Source organism: Vitis vinifera, chromosome 2 (genome assembly GCF_030704535.1).
Source record: "Vitis vinifera cultivar Pinot Noir 40024 chromosome 2, ASM3070453v1".
NCBI classification, from domain to species: Eukaryota; Viridiplantae; Streptophyta; class Magnoliopsida; order Vitales; family Vitaceae; genus Vitis; species Vitis vinifera.
Genome location: NC_081806.1, coordinates 510772 through 529940, shown reverse-complemented (window position 1 = coordinate 529940; position 19169 = coordinate 510772). Strand labels below are relative to the sequence as shown.

Here is a 19169-nt window from a genome sequence, read left to right as displayed (position 1 = left end):
TTTATTTAAAATAAAAATAAAAATAAAAACTTTTATGTGAAATACATGAATGCATTTTTTCTTTTTGTTTTTTTTTTTCAAAAAAAAATGAAATCTCCACGTAAAATATAATCATGAAAAAAATCACTGATATTTTAACATTAAACACAAGAAGTGCACACAAAACGGTACACCTCCTTTCAGGGGCCTATGCCTTGAAAGTTGACAATTAACATGTTGGTTAATTACACACTTTAAAAAAGACAAACAAAGTTGATCCATTCCAGGGGTAAAATGTGCAAACAGACCTCCCTGCAACTGCACAATGGCCACCAAAGTGTAAACAAAATGATCCCCACATGTCTAGTAGCCCAATCTTGAGAGATTCATAACCTTCCAACTAGGAGGACTGGGCATAATAACTCCAAAAAAGCTATGGCAAGTAATACATTGAAGGTTGCATAAAACATATATGTTGACAAGAATCATGCCATAGAACACAAGAAATATGCTCACCAACCAACGTGCAAACAAATAGCGGAAAACTAAACATCTAATGAGAAACCCGGATCTCAATCATACGTCCAGATGGTCACCAAAATAGACCTTAAATCTTGTTTGTTTCACCCTAAATACGCTTACACGCTTTGCATGAACCAGATGTTTGAAACAACCAAAACCCTGCTCTGACTCAGAGTCAGACAAATGGGGCAATCAACACTCTGGAAGAGAAACTGACCCAATATTCAAGAAACTATTCCATTTGAAATATAATAAGAATCATCACCATATAATTCAGAGAAGAGAAGAGGTGCAGATATATCACGTAAATACCGCCCATGTGTAGCAAATGCAAGTGTAACAAATATCCATGTTCATCCACATTGTGAACCCAAACTCGCTGGAAGAACAAACACAAAAATAAAAAATTGGGTTCTAGCCAATAATGGATAAAAATTCACGACACCTTCACAAAACATGGCTACCAAATGTCTGTCAAAACCCTATCAAAAGGCTCTAACTACGACCACCCCTTCTTACGCAATCTTCTTGTCCTTCAATGGACCCCTTGGAATCCTACTTAACACCTTTGCATCAAACACTGCATACTGTCTCTTGATCTCCACCATTGCCTTCTCTGCAAATGAGTCCACTGGGTCCTCATATTTCTCATACAGCACAGGCACGGTGTGAAGCAAAACAAAAACTGTTTTAGGAAATCATAAAAGTCAATGTCAAAAAACTATTAAATATGTTTAAAAAATCAATAAATTAATTTTTTTTAAAAATAAAAATAAAAATCATTACCTATGTAGAACAAGGTCAAGAAGTTACACCAACTGCCCACAATTGACACCACCCACAAGCCAGCAATCACCTGATTAATCACAGCACCATTCCCATATTACATTGTGAAAACACGATCTAAAAATGATAACAGTTTACATTAAATCATGGTATATGGAACTAGGAATGCTAATAAAAAATTCATAATATGATTCACCCAATCAAATCAGGGAATAGAGTCCAAGTAAATGGGGAGATTCCCACCAAATAACACTTCTAATGTTAACTACATTAAATCATGATATATGGAACTAGGAATGCCAAAAAAAAATTCATAATACAATTCACCCAATCAATCAGGGAATGGGGTCCACTTCTAATGTTATATACAAACTGCAAAGTAGGACTCCCCAAGCAAGTTATAAGAAATCAACATACCGAGAGAAACTTCTTCAGATCTTTGCCAGATGCAACATTGCGCAAGAGAGTAAAACCCCGGTTGATTTCAATCCTCAAAGCCGAGGCAAACTGCAGAACTGGATCCTCTGGAATGTGGACTTCTGGAATGTGTGGTGGTGCCCTGTCGTACAATATACTCAACTAAGAATAACAAATTATATTAAAATCAGAGAATCTCACAACAATCTGAACATCTTACTTGTTGATGAAGGTGGTTGCATTGGACCACAAGAACAATATTGCCAGTGCGAGTATGGAGCAATGACAGACTAGAGTTAGCAGGTGGTATTCAAGCAACTCGAATAGAATCCATACTGCAGTTGCACCACCAAGCACTCCTGCCGAAATCTTTTTGTTCCTCCACAGAACAACATCAGCAGCTACAACAAAAGAGCAAATAGAACTAAATTAGAGCTTTTCCCTCAAATTCCAATAAAACATTACACATGGACCCACGGTGTGGAACAGGCACCCATTTGGCTGCTGAGAAAATTTTGGATTTTAGATTTTTCAGTTCGAATTGATGAAGGTTTGTCTTCGTATTTTGGAAGCCAGAATGACACCTGAGATTCGAATGTTCATTTTACCCTTTTTTTTTTTTCCATTTTTTTAAGCAAAGAGACGAGCATACAATTATTTAGATTTAAATTTGAATGTTTATATGACAAAAAGATGTGAGAACCCTAGCAGCTTTGGTAAAGGAACGAAAAGTTTAAACTTTATCAGAACCACTATCGATCCGCATGCCTGATCTAAGAACATACCTAGATCTAGAAATAAAAAATAGCCAAAATTTTAAACAAAAGTAATAAAAAAACAATCATAAAACTAGGGTTTAATATGAATCCAAATTCTAAAGGTTGGTTTCTAGACACTCTCAATGAAATTAGATCCAAAAAACCCACAACAAAAAGAAACCAGATGTTTCGTCATGAACCAGTGATGAATCAGAAAACTAGAGTTTGGATTCCGAACCCTCGTTCCCTTTCCGGCAATTTCCCAGACCGTCATCAAAATCAGGTTTGAAAACATTACCCAAAAAATGAAAAACTTATCATTGACAATTAATCAGAAATCATTGTTCAGATTTCGAATTCCCATTTTCTCAAGCCGCATTTTTTTTTCCTAGCAACCACACAAAAAAAAAAAAAAAAAAAAAAAAAGATCATCGATGGTGTACACTTTACGTACGTTTTCCACCGCCGAGAACCTTGTGAACAGGCTTTTCCCTGCCGAAGATCCGATAAACCTTGGCTTTGAAAGCTGAGGGAGACGATTTCTCGTTGTCGGAATCAGAAGACGACGAATCGTGACCGTGGATCTTCTCGGAGATCTTCTCCATCATCGATTCAACGGGGGAAGGAGTTGAATCCTCGTGGTCGGCCATTTGCGTCGCCACTACAAGAAGCTCAGCTATCAGAAAACCCTAGAACGCTGCGTTTTGCAACGAGAGAGGAGAGACTGAGACCAAGGCCAAATTCTCACTTGAATTTCGTAACAACTCTGTGCGGAGAGACTAAATAGGAGTGGGCAGCATAGATGCAATCACAGCCGTTCAAAATGAGGGGGTCCGAACCTGGTGCCGAGCCTCTTGCTCTGGAGCAACCCAGAGCCCAAAGAAGAGCAGTTAGCTCTAGCTGCCCCATTGATGGCTCCGAGGCTTAACGGACGTTGGATTTCACCTTGATGGACACGCCGCGACTCTACCTCTGTCCACGTGGCGATAGATTCAGCCCAGTCGGTCGTAAGGCAAGTTATCCTGAGTTATAGTAGTGTAGGAGTGACATAATCCATCAAACCAAAACGTTACACGTGAAAATAATAGCCGTCCGATTATCACCAATATGAGATACACAGTTGCCTTCGCTCTTAAGGAAATTAAGACTTCAATCCATATTTGAATACCGTGCAGGTTAGGCTAATATCGACCCTATTCTATATAAATATACTCTTACAAAAATGACATTTTTCTTATTTTAATATTAATTTTTTTAAACTATAAATTCTTTTAACAAATTATTCAAATAAATATAGAAATTTTTAATTAACTTTAAAAAAAAATCAATTAGTCATTTTTTAAATGAATAATAAAGGGACCATTGCAAAAGAATAAAATCCTATTAAACTTAATATATATATATATATATATATATATTAAATTATTATGAAAGAAGAAAATGCAATCATGACAAATGCGAAAGAGTCAATGACCCCTTTGAGAGTTTGAATTTTTTTTTCTTAAAAAAATACTTTATAACAAATTTAGAAATAATTTAAAATCGTGGTTTCAGTTTCTAATGTTTATAGGACCCATGTTTTGAAAATATAAGAGAAAATAGAAGTAAAAAATTACTAATTTGAACAATAACATCACAAGATGCCCTTTGATCACGCTAGATCCTCCATGATCCCTGGGCCATGGTTTTCAGTCCATGAATGTAATGAAAGTATTGAAAGAAAAGAAACTCCTACAAGAGAGAGTGGGGTAACATATTAGGAGTGATGGCAAATGCCTTCATCATACTTGCACGTTCTGCGTATGCCCTAGGGCACAGAGCCACCACATCCTAATGGTATTTTCCCCATCCTTCCTGTAAAAGCCATTGTCCTAAAAGACCCCAACAATTCAACACTTGTACCTAACACTGCACATGCAAAGTCATCTAAAGTTTGCCCGCCCCACCCACCTAATTTTTATCAACACAAATGTGCCTTGATTTTCCAAAAACCCACAAGAGGGTTTTTCTAAAGGGTGCAGGTATGAGAACAAATTCACACAAGTTCTTCCAAGTGAAATCCAATCACATAGGAAGATGTGGACAACTGGGTAATGATAAAGAAGCATAAAAAACTCGAAAACTAGACAAATTCACCCAACCTCTCAGAAATGATCACAATAAAGGCTGTTTCGGAACAAGAATGCGGATGACTTCAACATAATTTTGATGGCCCTACATGCAGCTTTATGGAACACAAGCATTCATCAAAAAACCTACAAAAGAATAAGTACAACAGCAAGAAGCGAAGGATAATAGATCCAAAGCAAGGGAAATCTGGGGAACAAATTAGACGGGATTAGTCATGTCGAGCCACAAGCCTATGAGAACTGTGGTTTTCAGCTTAGAAAGGCCATAATATAAGAAATGCAAATTCATGACTATTTTCATGTTAAAAATAATCTAACACAGTTACATAGAAAATGTTCCAAATAGTGTCAACTAAGTTTATTGAAGGGTAAGCAGAAAGAAAAGTAATCTTGGTTAGGAAAAGAAAACAAAAGTGAGCCACCTTTTATTTTCATGAGTCTCGGACAGCTAAGAGGGAGGTCAATTCATTGCAAAATTGGCACAGCAGAGCGAGAGAACTTAATGCACCAGGAAATAAAGAGAAACATTGGAAGAGAAAAAGTAGAAGAAACAGAAATAAGTAGGGACACCATGGATCCTCATAGACGAGCAGTATCCTACTCGTGCCTCTATATTGTGAATGACAGGATTAAGCCTCTCTGTGGGTCTTCACCTTACAAATTATAGCATTTACCTTGATGCAGAAGAAGAAGATGAAGAAGAAGACAAGACTAAAGATGAGACCTAATGGAAAACAGTAGAATAATGATAGTTGAGGCCGGGGAATGCAGAGTCATGTGGTATGTCAAGTGAAAGGGGAGTGTAAATATCATGATTTCATCGGTTGGCTTGTCAGTTTTTGGATTTCATCAGCGCAACTGCCTATTAGGCCTAACCCAAAGGGACCCATTAACAGAATTGGTTGGTACCTTCTTAGGGGTGAAGTACAAGGAATCAGAATTCTAGAATTGGCATAAGGAACATGAGAACCCTTGATAAAGTGACTTTATGTACATAGAAAAAAATAAAAAGATAAAAAATACAAATGAAGGAACAATAGAATGTTCTCAGCCAAGTTGGTGAAACTAAGGAACTAGGACCTGTTTTATTGTCTACAATCGTGCATTGGAAAGACTTGGATCAATATGTGACACTGGAATACGAACAAAAGAACCCAAACAGATGCTAGATGACTTTGTTAGAAGATGAAGATTGCGAAACAAGTAGTTTGAAGAATAGCAAAACTAAGTCTGTTCCAAAAAAAGGACAAAAATGTTCTTCATCTATATAAATAAAGACAAATTGCAGAATTTCACTTCATCTCACATTATCAATATTCAGACCTATTAAGAAGGGAACATGTAGTTTGCATAATGCATACGTTTTTTTAGTGCACACATGGGCTTTATATGTCAACAACCACTGAAAATTATATAATTAATAAATACAACCACTGCCACTGTCATCAATAACATGAATAATAGAATTGGTATCTGTATTTCAAACTTTTCAGGCGGTATTAACTGGCACTAATAAATATGCTGAACCTTTATATTAAAAGAAAAAAAAAAAGAACTCCAAATATGACATTGTTAAGAATGGTTTAGGAAAATGAGTAATAATTATGAAAGGAGGAAACGGACAGCAAATGTTCCATGGATGGCATAAAAATCATCACAAATATAGTTTGCAAGCCACTTCCATTTCATAAAGCAAGAGTTGAACTCATTCTTTGAAGGAAATATAATAATAGTCAAGGAGGAGATTAGATATATCCTGTTTCAAATAATTAGGAAAACAAATTGCAGAAGAAATTGGAAGGACATAGGATTTAGCTTGCATAAACACTTTGACATCAATCTCAGACATTCAATGACTCCTCATCTTATTGCTGTCTTATTGTTTGGGAGCAATGTTTATGGGCTTCAGTTAATAGCACCTGTTTTTCTCTGCCACAGGGGGTGGGGGAAAGATGTGGTGAACCGCAGATATCATACTTTTAAGTTCAAAATTCACACTTACTAACCCTCATGTTTCAGTCATTGATATAAGGACTAAAAGAAAAATATCTAAATAGGAACTGAGCTCATGAGTTATATCTGCATAAATTTAACATCTGCATAAATTTAACTTCTTTATGCATGGGGTGGTTCTTGCCATAATAACACCCTCCTAATGTTCTTCTGTGGCCTCCATTCCTACATATTTATTGCCGCTCCATGATTTCAACACCATATAGTAGGATTTCTAGTTCTGCAGTCTGCACTACCTAGATATCTCCTTTATTCCTCCGTGTAGCCTTAAATAACACTGAAAATCAAATTACTTTTATCTCTGCTATTTAATAGCCATTACAATGTCAATTTGACCTTTCTTCAAAAACTGATTACCACCCAATCCTTAGGCAGAAATTGCCTTTGTACCTTTTGAAAAGTAAAGGATCAAAGATTTACTAAAACAATGTTCAGTTTTGAACACATGCAGATAAAGTGCACAAAGATTTTGTGAAATTTATTAGTTTAGTTCCCTATCGAGCCATCAAAATAATGCACATCAGTCCACAAGCAATAGTTTTTTCTTGATTAAGCTAACTGATTCGTCCCTAGCAGTGGCATTGGCAATGGCACCATTTGATTCGAGGTTCGATCCCCGGCAACGGCGCCATTTGATTCGTGCCCAATTGGTGTCTCAGCTGATTCGTGTCCAGCTGGTGCTCCTTGATTGAGGGAGTGATCAACAAAATTTATAACCTATAACACTATATACTAGGGTAGCAAAGAAAAAGCTACTATAGTATAGTGGCTCTAGGATCGTTCACTGGGATGGGTTTTCACTTCACAAATGATATCAATTCAAAGATGAATTGGTGCCTTTTCATTTCAAGGTTAGCTTTAAAAGAAAACATAAAGATGTTTGGTTTTAAACTAATAAAAAATAGTAACTGATTTTACTTACAAAGAAAAGATGTTTCTTGGAGTTCAGATCACTAGGCTCAGATTCCTCATACAAAAAGGGAGTTCCGGTCACTTGTTTATTTTCCTCGCATTAGAGAATTAACATATAGTTCCTTCTCCAACCGGTGCTGTACAGATGCTTCCCATTAATGGGTTCAAACACTAAATCCCTCTCACTGATGCAACTTGCAATGGTTCATGCCTCTCACGAGCACTTACCATTCAAGGTGATCTTTAACCTTGGACTTCCCGTCAAAAGCTCGCAAGAGATAACTAATGGATGTCTCCTTGGAGTCCAAAAGCTTACCAAGTGTTGGCTATTCTAGAAAATCCTACCTTCAAGTCACCTCCCAAAGGCTCGCAAGGGGTAAACTAGTGCATTTCCATGGTTGGAAATCACTTGCCTTACCAAGTGTTGGCCCAGGTGATTTAAAGGCGTTTTAAGTTAACTTAAAAACATAGAAATCACTAACGGGTCACACTTTCTCTTCATTAAAAACTAAAACAACAAAACTTCCAAATTATGCATGTGGAAACTTACCCGGCTTTCCTCACTCCAAGAGACAAAAAGCTTAGCCTCTCATCCTCTGTGGAAAAATCCTCAGAGTTTGGTTGGCTAGAAAATGAAAATGAAAGAGAAGACAAGAATATATATCAAAAACAGAGCAAGTGCTCTGTTCGTTGATTCTATATATTGGATTACATATATTACATATCTGATCCTCCTCTCTTTTACAATGGATGCAAGGGAATATATATAGAGGAGTTTTTCCAACCTTCCCAACTAAGAAATCTTGTGGTTGGTGGCTTACAAGGAGAAGAATGGAAATTTATACAAAAATATCTGAAGAAAATATCTAAAAGAGTCGGTGCACAAATATCAGGAAGCACTAAGGACATTTCGCAGGTGAAAATGGTGTCTGCGAGATTTCGCAGACACTCAAGAGGGCTGCGAAATATTTTCGCAACAACAAGTTAACCTCGCAGGGCTGCGAAATTGGCTTCCACCTTGAGGTTCTCAGTGTTCCAGCTTGCGGCATGTATCGGGTAGCTTCAGGAGGAATTCCATAGCACTGTACAAAAAGGCTGCGAAATTCTCGCAACAAAAGGCTGATTTCGCAACACTTTGGAGTGATCTGCTTGCAATGGCTGTAACTCCTTCGTTTCAACTCCGAATCGTGCACCGTTTGAAGCATTGGATTCTTGACTTCCTGAGCTTTGAAATGGTATATAGAATGTAGAAAATGGACTTCGGGAAGTGCTCCAAAAGTGCGCAAGAAGACTGCAGCTGCTTGTCCTCTGTTTTCTTCACTCTGTTTTTCCTCTCTCCTTGCTTCTCTCCTTGCATACTTTGAACGACTTTGGCAAAGGGCTATGGAGCTCCAAAGCTTGGTTCTTCATGAATTTGAGCTCTTCATTGCTTTGCCATGAACTATATACAATTCTCCCTCATTCTTGGATTGTTTTGGTGATCAAATTACTAACAAAAACACCAAAACTTACACAATTTGATTAGAAATGATTGCAAGGGTCCTTAACATGTTAATTGGGTTAAAAGGCAATAACTACTACTCAAAAGTGTTTAAAAGAGTTAATTACAAGCTATCAAATAGCACTTTTTGAGTAGTAATCACTCCCCCCAACCGACATATTGCTAGTCCCTTAGCAATAAAGGAGATAAAAACTAAGTAACTATAATAATATACATAAAAGGGATCATGCAAATCACTCCAAAAAATTATATGAGTGGCATGATGGACATCCATGGATCAATAAAGATGTGAAACTCAACCTATAATAAGAGTTGTCAAAGCATTCACTTGATCATAGAGTACAAAGAATGGATATTATGCAAGTTTAAGCATCAAAAGAATTTCCACTCTCTAACGATCCAAATCAAATGCTTCCACTAAAAGCTAAGTGTTAATGTGATTAGCTTCCAAGTATAGTATGGATAACTATCATCTCCCCCCAACCTAAGTCTTTCTTTAAGCTTAGCAAAATTAACCATCTCTTGATAGGCTAGGAACGCACCTCTTATTCACAATTCTTTTCACTTACTAAACTTAACCAATTCACCCATGTAACAAGCAGAGGATCGGTGACTCCCAACCAATAAAGGCTTAGGGCACCAGGCTTTAAAGGCTTTCGCCACCCCTTCGGACCATGCTCAGGTTTCAAGGCAAGTAAAGAAGTTTATTCTATATTTTTTTTTTCTTTTTTTTTTCTTTCTTTTTTTTTCAAAGACTCATTGGTCTTTATGAGGTGTCCTAACACTATTAAAGAGAGGTTAAAGGTGTCAAATTATGATTTCTCAAGCTTAGAGGGTGAGATAGTTTCACATCTTATAACCGGAATCTAATGTATGTGTGTGCGAATAGCTTAAGGTGGAAGAGATAAGTTTGCATGCAATTGGAGTTTCAACAATTCATCAACTTTTAGAAGAGCATAATACAAACTCTAAGACTCATGTAATCAAGTTGAAACTCGACTTCTCTCATTTAATTTTGAGAGTTAATCCTTAATATCCATGGAGTTTAAAGCAAAAAATTTAAAAATTAAGCAAAAAGCAACTAAATTAGCAAAATAACTTAGCATTATTAACAATACTTACTTCCTCAACTCTCCCCCCAACCAAGCTGAACATTGTCCTCAATGTGACAAAAGCGATTAAAAAATAGGGAGGAAGTGGTACCTCATGAGTGACATGAAGTCTGAGTTGTATAGGAGAAACCACATGTTTCAAAGAAAACATAAGAGTTAGTGAGTAGAGGAAATAGAAAAATGCCAAGTTTAAACAAGAATTGATGTCTATGTATGATGTATCATCAGTAATACATCCAATCCCAAAATGTAAGACATCAAAACATGGAATATAATAAGTAGAGACAAAAAAGTAAAGAGATGATCAAGTAGTGGTAGGATCCTGTGGAGCTGATGTGTCTGTGATGGCCTCTTGAGTGGGTTGGATCAGGACTTTGGCCTCTGTTCAGGTAGTCTCCTTAGATGGCATAGTCTCCTCAACTGGAGCTCTCAGCTGGTAGCTATGGGATTTGATGGTTTAAGGAGGTCAGAAATGGAGTGAGAGGTTTGGTGTGTGTGATCCCAGGGTGTGCAGGGCTCTCCTCTTCAGATGCATGATCGTAGGGCTCTGTTGGCATTTTAGCAACTTCCCTTGGCTTTGCAAGGTGTTTTTGCAAACCTTCCTCCATTTCGCAAGTCAATTTTCCAATTTGAAGGCCATTTCGATGCTTGGAGGTGATTTCGCAACCATTTCAAAGCTTGGAGATCATTTCACAGCAAAGTGGCATTTTCGCAGACCATTTTTGAAGCTTGGAGCATTTCCGCAGCCATTCTGAAGCTTGGAAATCATTTCGCAACCATTTCAAAGTTTGGAGATCATTTCACAGCCATTTCAAAGCTCAAAAGTGATTTCGCAGCCCAAAATTGAGTTCGCAGCTCATTTTGCAGCTCAAAAGTGATTTCGCAACCGCGAAATTCTCACTCAGCTTTGCGCGCTTGTTTTCAAACGACCATAACTTCTTCATTTCACCTCCAAAGCGCATACCGTTTGAAGCTCTGGACTCCTGACTTCCCAAGCTTTGAAACAAGATATGGTATGCATAATTTGAGCTTCAGGAAGTGCTTCAAAAATGTATCTAACAGTAGCAAAATGGAGGTGCGACATTTCCGCTCATGGTTTGCACAGTCATCTTCAAACGGCCATAACTTTTCCGTTTCAAATCCAAATCGAGCACCGTTTGAAGCTATGGACTCGTGACTTCCCAATCTTTCCAACGAGATATTGCATGCATAATTTGAACTTCGGAAAGTGATCGAGATGTGTCCAACAATTGCCGAAATGGGGGTGCGGCTGTGAAATTGAGATTTTTCACTTTTTGGGACTTCGCAGCCATTTCGCAGCTGCGAAATGAGGGTCACTGTGCTGCGAAATGGCACTCGTGTGCCAAAACCAGCTTCGCAGCCGCGAAATACCCTGCGGAATGGAGCTTTGACTGCGAAATTGAGAATTTTCACGCTTTGGAGCTTCGCAGCCATTTCGCAGCTGCGAAATGAGGGTCACTGTGCTGCGGAATGGCACTCGTGTGCCAAAAGTGCTTTCGCAGCCGCGAAATCCTTTGCGGAATGGGACTTTTGTTGCGAAATCAGGCTTTACCACTTCGCAATGCGTTTCGCAGCTGCGAAATGGATGCTCCTGTGCTGCGAAGTGGCACTCGTGTGCCAAAATGGGTTTCGCAGCTGCGAAAATTTTCGCAGAGACTTCTACAGTGTTGCGAAATGGTTTGGCAGCAAAATTTCGATTTCGCAGAGGCTGCGAAATCTCGCAGACCCCTGTTTCTCCCCTGTTTTCGCTCCGTTTGATTCGTCCCTAGCAGTGGCAGTGGCAATGGCACCATTTGATTCGGGGTTCGATCCCCGGCAACGGCGCCATTTGATTCGTCCCTAGCAGTGGCAGTGGCAATGGCACCATTTGATTCGAGGTTCGATCCCCGGCAACGGCGCCATTTGATTCGTCCCTAGCAGTGGTAGTGGCAATGGCACCATTTGATTCGAGGTTCGATCCCCGGCAACGGCGCCATTTGATTCGTCCCTAGCAGCGGCAGTGGCAATGGCACCATTTGATTCGAGGTTTGATCCCCGGCAACGGCGCCATTTGATTCCAATTTTGCTCCGATTTTGCTCCAATTTTTTTTCTTCAATTTCTTTGCAATTCCTCTTGATTTTGATCATCCAAAAACCTATATTACATCAAAACAAACAGAATTAAAGCATTGAAATCAAAATTAAAGCATTGAAATCAAAATTAAAACAACTAAAAAAAACAAAACAAAAGGATATGGACTAGCTAGTCTTTAAAAAGACTAAGTCCATCAAAAAATTTGCTCCTGATTTAGCTTGCCCGGATCCCATATGAAGTTTGCATCCTTCAATTGAGACTTGATTTGTATGATTTTCCCATACAAAGCTTGGAGAAAAGGTGGACGCATGTATTTCTTCATCAATTCTTCCTTGATGACTATCCTCTGTGGTTCTTCATCTATATCAAAATCATAGTCATCTTTCTCTATACTTTTCCCCTTTTTCTTTCCTTTGATTTCCTCCCTTTTTTCTTTCTCTGTTTCACTCTCTACCTTATGCTCTAGCTTGCATGTGGGCAGATCAACCTCTTTACCACTCCTCAGAGTGATCACTTCTTTGACTTCCTTCTTTTGTGAAGGTTTTCCCTCCTTAGCCTTCATTTCATGGATACTCATAGAATTTTGATAAGGTTGAGAAGGAGAGTTTTCTTTCTCTTGCACTATGTTGAGGTTGGCAAGCCTTGAGATTGAATCTTGGAGAATATCTAACTTCTGAGATAGATCATTTTGCATTTCATCCATCCTTTTATTCAAAGTACTCTCCACTCTATCAATTCTTTGATCCACTCTGTCCATTCTTTGATCCACTCGAGCATTGGTGGCTTCTTGCTTTCCCACAAAATCTCCCACGACCTTGCAAAGATTCACCATAGCTTGTTCAAGGTTTGAGGCTTGCTGTGGTGCTTGAGCAGGTTGCTGATACTGAGGTGGCTGTGGTTTCCAAGAGAAATTTGGATGGTCCCTCCAATTGGAATTGTAGGTGTTGCAATCACCAAACATTTCCCTCTTGGCTGGAATGGTAGGACACTCATCCACCAAGTGCTCATATGATAGACAAATGGCACAAGGCATAGCTTGCAATGGTGTTTGAGAGATGGCTTGCACTGGTTGCATATTTGTCATTTCTAGCTCTTCCAATCTCCTTTCCATAGCTGCAATTTCTGCCTTCATGTTCATACCATCATTCAAAATATACATCTCACCCTTAGCTTTAGGTTGAGACGTCATTCTTCCCATATCTCTAGCATTTGGTTCACCCCATTCTCTTGAGACTTCAGCCACATAACTCATGAAGTTCATGGCTTCCTCTGCTATCTCGTATTCAATATGGCATGCACAACTAGCAATTTGTGAATTAAGAACAGAGAACACAAAAGAAAACAAAAGAAAAACAATTCAAAGAAAGAAAATTAAGGTAAACTAAAAACTAAATAAAAGGTATACTAAAATATGAACAATAAAGAAATAAAAAGAGTTAGTAAAAGGAAAAGAAAAGTCACCAAACTTGTGATGAAGATCACAAGTACTCTGAAAAGGTGATATCACTGTAAAGTGGCACCATCCCCGGCAGCGGCGCCATTTGATTCGTCCCTAGCAGTGGCAGTGGCAATGGCACCATTTGATTCGGGGTTCGATCCCCGGCAACGGCGCCATTTGATTCGTCCCTAGCAGTGGCAGTGGCAATGGCACCATTTGATTCGAGGTTCGATCCCCGGCAACGGCGCCATTTGATTCGTCCCTAGCAGTGGCATTGGCAATGGCACCATTTGATTCGAGGTTCGATCCCCGGCAACGGCGCCATTTGATTCGTGCCCAATTGGTGTCTCAGCTGATTCGTGTCCAGCTGGTGCTCCTTGATTGAGGGAGTGATCAACAAAATTTATAACCTATAACACTATATACTAGGGTAGCAAAGAAAAAGCTACTATAGTATAGTGGCTCTAGGATCGTTCACTGGGATGGGTTTTCACTTCACAAATGATATCAATTCAAAGATGAATTGGTGCCTTTTCATTTCAAGGTTAGCTTTAAAAGAAAACATAAAGATGTTTGGTTTTAAACTAATAAAAAATAGTAACTGATTTTACTTACAAAGAAAAGATGTTTCTTGGAGTTCAGATCACTAGGCTCAGATTCCTCATACAAAAAGGGAGTTCCGGTCACTTGTTTATTTTCCTCGCATTAGAGAATTAACATATAGTTCCTTCTCCAACCGGTGCTGTACAGATGCTTCCCATTAATGGGTTCAAACACTAAATCCCTCTCACTGATGCAACTTGCAATGGTTCATGCCTCTCACGAGCACTTACCATTCAAGGTGATCTTTAACCTTGGACTTCCCGTCAAAAGCTCGCAAGAGATAACTAATGGATGTCTCCTTGGAGTCCAAAAGCTTACCAAGTGTTGGCTATTCTAGAAAATCCTACCTTCAAGTCACCTCCCAAAGGCTCGCAAGGGGTAAACTAGTGCATTTCCATGGTTGGAAATCACTTGCCTTACCAAGTGTTGGCCCAGGTGATTTAAAGGCGTTTTAAGTTAACTTAAAAACATAGAAATCACTAACGGGTCACACTTTCTCTTCATTAAAAACTAAAACAACAAAACTTCCAAATTATGCATGTGGAAACTTACCCGGCTTTCCTCACTCCAAGAGACAAAAAGCTTAGCCTCTCATCCTCTGTGGAAAAATCCTCAGAGTTTGGTTGGCTAGAAAATGAAAATGAAAGAGAAGACAAGAATATATATCAAAAACAGAGCAAGTGCTCTGTTCGTTGATTCTATATATTGGATTACATATATTACATATCTGATCCTCCTCTCTTTTACAATGGATGCAAGGGAATATATATAGAGGAGTTTTTCCAACCTTCCCAACTAAGAAATCTTGTGGTTGGTGGCTTACAAGGAGAAGAATGGAAATTTATACAAAAATATCTGAAGAAAATATCTAAAAGAGTCGGTGCACAAATATCAGGAAGCACTAAGGACATTTCGCAGGTGAAAATGGTGTCTGCGAGATTTCGCAGACACTCAAGAGGGCTGCGAAATATTTTCGCAACAACAAGTTAACCTCGCAGGGCTGCGAAATTGGCTTCCACCTTGAGGTTCTCAGTGTTCCAGCTTGCGGCATGTATCGGGTAGCTTCAGGAGGAATTCCATAGCACTGTACAAAAAGGCTGCGAAATTCTCGCAACAAAAGGCTGATTTCGCAACACTTTGGAGTGATCTGCTTGCAATGGCTGTAACTCCTTCGTTTCAACTCCGAATCGTGCACCGTTTGAAGCATTGGATTCTTGACTTCCTGAGCTTTGAAATGGTATATAGAATGTAGAAAATGGACTTCGGGAAGTGCTCCAAAAGTGCGCAAGAAGACTGCAGCTGCTTGTCCTCTGTTTTCTTCACTCTGTTTTTCCTCTCTCCTTGCTTCTCTCCTTGCATACTTTGAACGACTTTGGCAAAGGGCTATGGAGCTCCAAAGCTTGGTTCTTCATGAATTTGAGCTCTTCATTGCTTTGCCATGAACTATATACAATTCTCCCTCATTCTTGGATTGTTTTGGTGATCAAATTACTAACAAAAACACCAAAACTTACACAATTTGATTAGAAATGATTGCAAGGGTCCTTAACATGTTAATTGGGTTAAAAGGCAATAACTACTACTCAAAAGTGTTTAAAAGAGTTAATTACAAGCTATCAAATAGCACTTTTTGAGTAGTAATCACTAACCATGTACACTTTAGCATGCTCACTATCATTTTCACCTTCAAGCTTGCTGTTCTTATCTTTATTAGAACCCAACTTGGTCTTAGTGCTACCATTTTTAGAGCTAATTGGTCATTATATTCTTAGTGTCTCCTTAGCAATACTCTCTGCCATTAAAGCAACAAGATTGTACATATTTGTGAACTAACTTGTCGAAAGAAAGCTCACCTGTTCTTATGGAGAGGGTCTAGATGCCCTTGTTGAAAAGACGCTCTTAGTTTTTGGGAATGAGTCTCTTGGAGAGTGTTTTGAGCCGGTTACAGGAGAGCAGCTGTATTGAAGAAATTCAAAGATCTGGAACTTCAGTTTCTCCATTTTGGTTTCCTGTTAAGCATGGAATTTCAAAGCACTTAAAATCCAGTCCAACAAATTAACCCATGCCCAAACATTTTTGCACACCAATTGGCATGGGAAAATCAGTGTTCACAACATTGCTCCAAACCTATCCTTCAAAGCTAAGGATTCATGAGGAAGAATTTGTTCCATTAACATACCTAAAAAATTTGCCCCTAAAAACCTAAGAAGATTCCAATATTGTCCAGTATACTTGTAATTTTCATTTTGTTAGCAACTTCCGCTAATAACTTAGAAGGCAAACCGATTACCATCAACATCACAACGATTTCTGAAGCACCACACTATTGAAATTTGAATCTTACTTTCAACTAGGGAAACACAGAAGGGCATGTCAACCACAAAGTAGGAAAGACAATCATGCATTTCCCAATTTGCTTTTACACGAAATGTTGATAAAGAGTTTTGAGCTGGTGATTTTTTCATCGAGAAATATTGAGAATTGACTAGAGATAAAAACAGAGTAGCGATTAAAGATAAAGTGGATAAAGATATGATCACTGCTTTTGTTTTCCAAAATACTGCCTTTAGATTCCCGGCTCTTTTTCTTTTCCAAAATTTTCTCAGCAAACAAACAGATAAATTTAAAAAAAAAAATAATAACAACAACAATATAAACAGAAATCAAGAAGAATAAAAAACAGCAAATAGCATATTGAAAAAACAAAGCAAAAAAAGGAATAAAATCCGAGAAATTAATTGGAATTACCAGAAATTGATCGAGAGCTAACTTCGTCGGAGCTTTTATGGATTCACCAGCTGGAGAGACTTTATTGACCAACTAGGACTGTGCTGTCATAGGTTGACCATTTTATCCTCAGTGGGTCCTCAATTTTGAAGCCTCTCTAAGTGGCTTCAGATTGAAAGGAGTGATGGGCATTTTGGTCCATTTAAATAGAGGCGGCAGCTTCTTTTGGTTTGTTCCCGGGCATATACCGCCTGCTTTGGAGGACAGGAACGAATCATGGAATATGCGTTAGCTGCGTTTGGCGTCAGTTTTTTTACGTTCCAAGTCTCTACGGTTGTTGCGATCTGTATTAAAAGGGCCATTATGTCATTCAGGGTATAAAAACAGGGGTTGTTTTGTCTTTCTAAGTATTAATTGTCCAATAGGATTAAATTTTGTTACTTTACCAGGAATTTTCAAATTATTAATTTAGAAAGTGAAATTTTCCTTTATCACGTGTTACAAAATTTATAACATATAAGATAACAAGGACGTATAAAAAAAATGTGATGCAAATATCACGCGTATACAAAAAATTATATCATAGTTTATTAAATTTTGTTATTTGTCGTACATATCATATATTGAAAATATGAAGATTTCAAAACTTTTGAATCGGAGATTTAAAGATTTTTGAGTTAGAGATTTGAAGATTGTATATGCATATTTAGAAAACTAATAACATATATTAGGTTCGAAGATATGAGATGCATTGCTATGATGCATGTTTGAGCCTTGTCACAACATGATACGCATGCTATATGATTTGCATGCGTGACTTGCCGAAAAAATAAAGTTGAGATATTCAATGGTTTGAAATTTTTTATTCGGAAAATCATTCTCTAAGTGGAATATCCAATGTGGTGGTGTGTGGAAAAGTTTTTTCCAATGTCTCTCCAACATAGGTGAAAAATGACTCGTAACACTATTTAAATTAGTGAGAGTGGGGGGTTTGGTTTGTAAGATTGAACGATACCGATGATTAGAGCGCGATACTAAGTCAATACAACACACACATAGGGCTCTCTTAAAATGAGAGGATGAGGCTCGGGTAGGTTAGTATGAGGGTGTAATTTCTTTTGAAATGGATTAATGTGCCATGGGCATGTTAATATCACGACATGATATGATTAGACATGAGATTGCATTAGTGTGAGAGCACGACCATATGATTTGTTCAAACCCAAATTATGTTTACTTAAATCTTTTGAGACTAAGAAATAATATGCATATGATTTTTATGAAATTTCCTTTATATATATATATTAACTTTTCTATTGATTTGGATTTGATAAATACCCCCTATGTATAAGGAGAATTGTGAGTGTTTTGCTAGGTTGACAATTTCGAACAAAGTTCCTAAATGTCCCATAACTCGGCTTTCAAATTCCTCTTTGAACTACTTGACTTTGAAGACTAAGATTCTGCTAAAAGGCCAAAGTATATAGCATAGTGTGTGATGATTGAATGTGAATCAACCCTATTTTTAATATTTAAATGTGTTAGAAAGTCGTGAGAAATGGTTTTTGGTGTAAGACTTTTATTCCCCTGTTTCTGAATCGATCTAAGTGTAGGGACAAATCAATCCAACTAACTTGTTTTTTATATTAAATCTCAATCATTAGATTAAGGGCTTCTTTTAACACTTTAAAAAGCAATCCTCTCTCATTTTCTGCAGAGAGTCTACAGAAAACGCGAAGAGAGTTGCAGGCACTCCATGTGTTTTTCATTTTCTCATCTCTTTTCCTAATTAAGAGGTTTTTTATTGCAAAGAAAATCCACTTCTCTTAATGTTTTTCAAACTAGTTTTTTAATAGATTTTCTTGAGCAATAAATAGGTTGATTAATTTCTTCATTCTTGAGCAAAAACCCATTTTCTTCTTATGTGGATTCAAGAAGAGACCGAGATTGAGCTTGATGCGGACTCCAAGTGTATTCCGGAAGATGAATGTGAGAAGCTGAAAGTGAAGGTGCTAGTCAAGTGGTTCGGAAATGATTGGTTGGCTTAAGTTAGGTACAACCTTGTACTCAGTTTTTATTATTCATAGTGAAGTTTTTCAATCGGTGGTAAGCCCGTAATTTTTTATCTCTTCAGAGGTTTTTCACATTAAAATCCGATGTTAATTGTCTCTTTCTTT

The 19169-nt window shown here is 37.9% G+C and overlaps 1 protein-coding gene across 2 annotated transcripts; it reads right to left on the bottom strand.

Moving 5' to 3' along the window:
- Positions 1-799: 799 nt before the first annotated feature.
- Positions 800-17187, bottom strand: LOC100267262 (reticulon-like protein B2). 2 transcript variants are annotated; one of them, XM_059742216.1, is made up of 7 exons: positions 17014-17187; positions 16119-16274; positions 2917-3484; positions 1925-2105; positions 1705-1846; positions 1288-1357; positions 800-1186 (listed from the first exon to the last, which is right to left on the bottom strand). In XM_059742216.1, exons 3-7 carry the CDS (start codon positions 3110-3112, stop codon positions 1017-1019), a joined length of 759 nt encoding a protein of 252 aa, XP_059598199.1. In that variant the 5' UTR covers positions 3113-3484; positions 16119-16274; positions 17014-17187; the 3' UTR covers positions 800-1016. The 2 variants fall into 2 exon arrangements, with proteins under 2 accessions (XP_059598199.1, XP_010658515.1); XM_010660213.3 differs by lacking the exons at positions 16119-16274; positions 17014-17187 and adding an exon at positions 4604-6141.
- Between the last annotated feature and the right edge of the window lie 1982 nt (positions 17188-19169).

Excerpts from the sequence above, each read along its gene's own strand:
- LOC100267262 (XM_059742216.1), bottom strand. The coding sequence starts at position 3,112 with ATGGCCGACCACGAGGATTCAACTCCTTCCCCCGTTGAATCGATGATG. Across the intron at positions 1,847-1,924 it reads GCAACCACCTTCATCAACAA|GGCACCACCACACATTCCAG; the intron begins GTAAGATGTTCA and ends ATTGTACGACAG. Across the intron at positions 1,358-1,704 it reads ATCTGAAGAAGTTTCTCTCG|GTGATTGCTGGCTTGTGGGT; the intron begins GTATGTTGATTT and ends GTGATTAATCAG.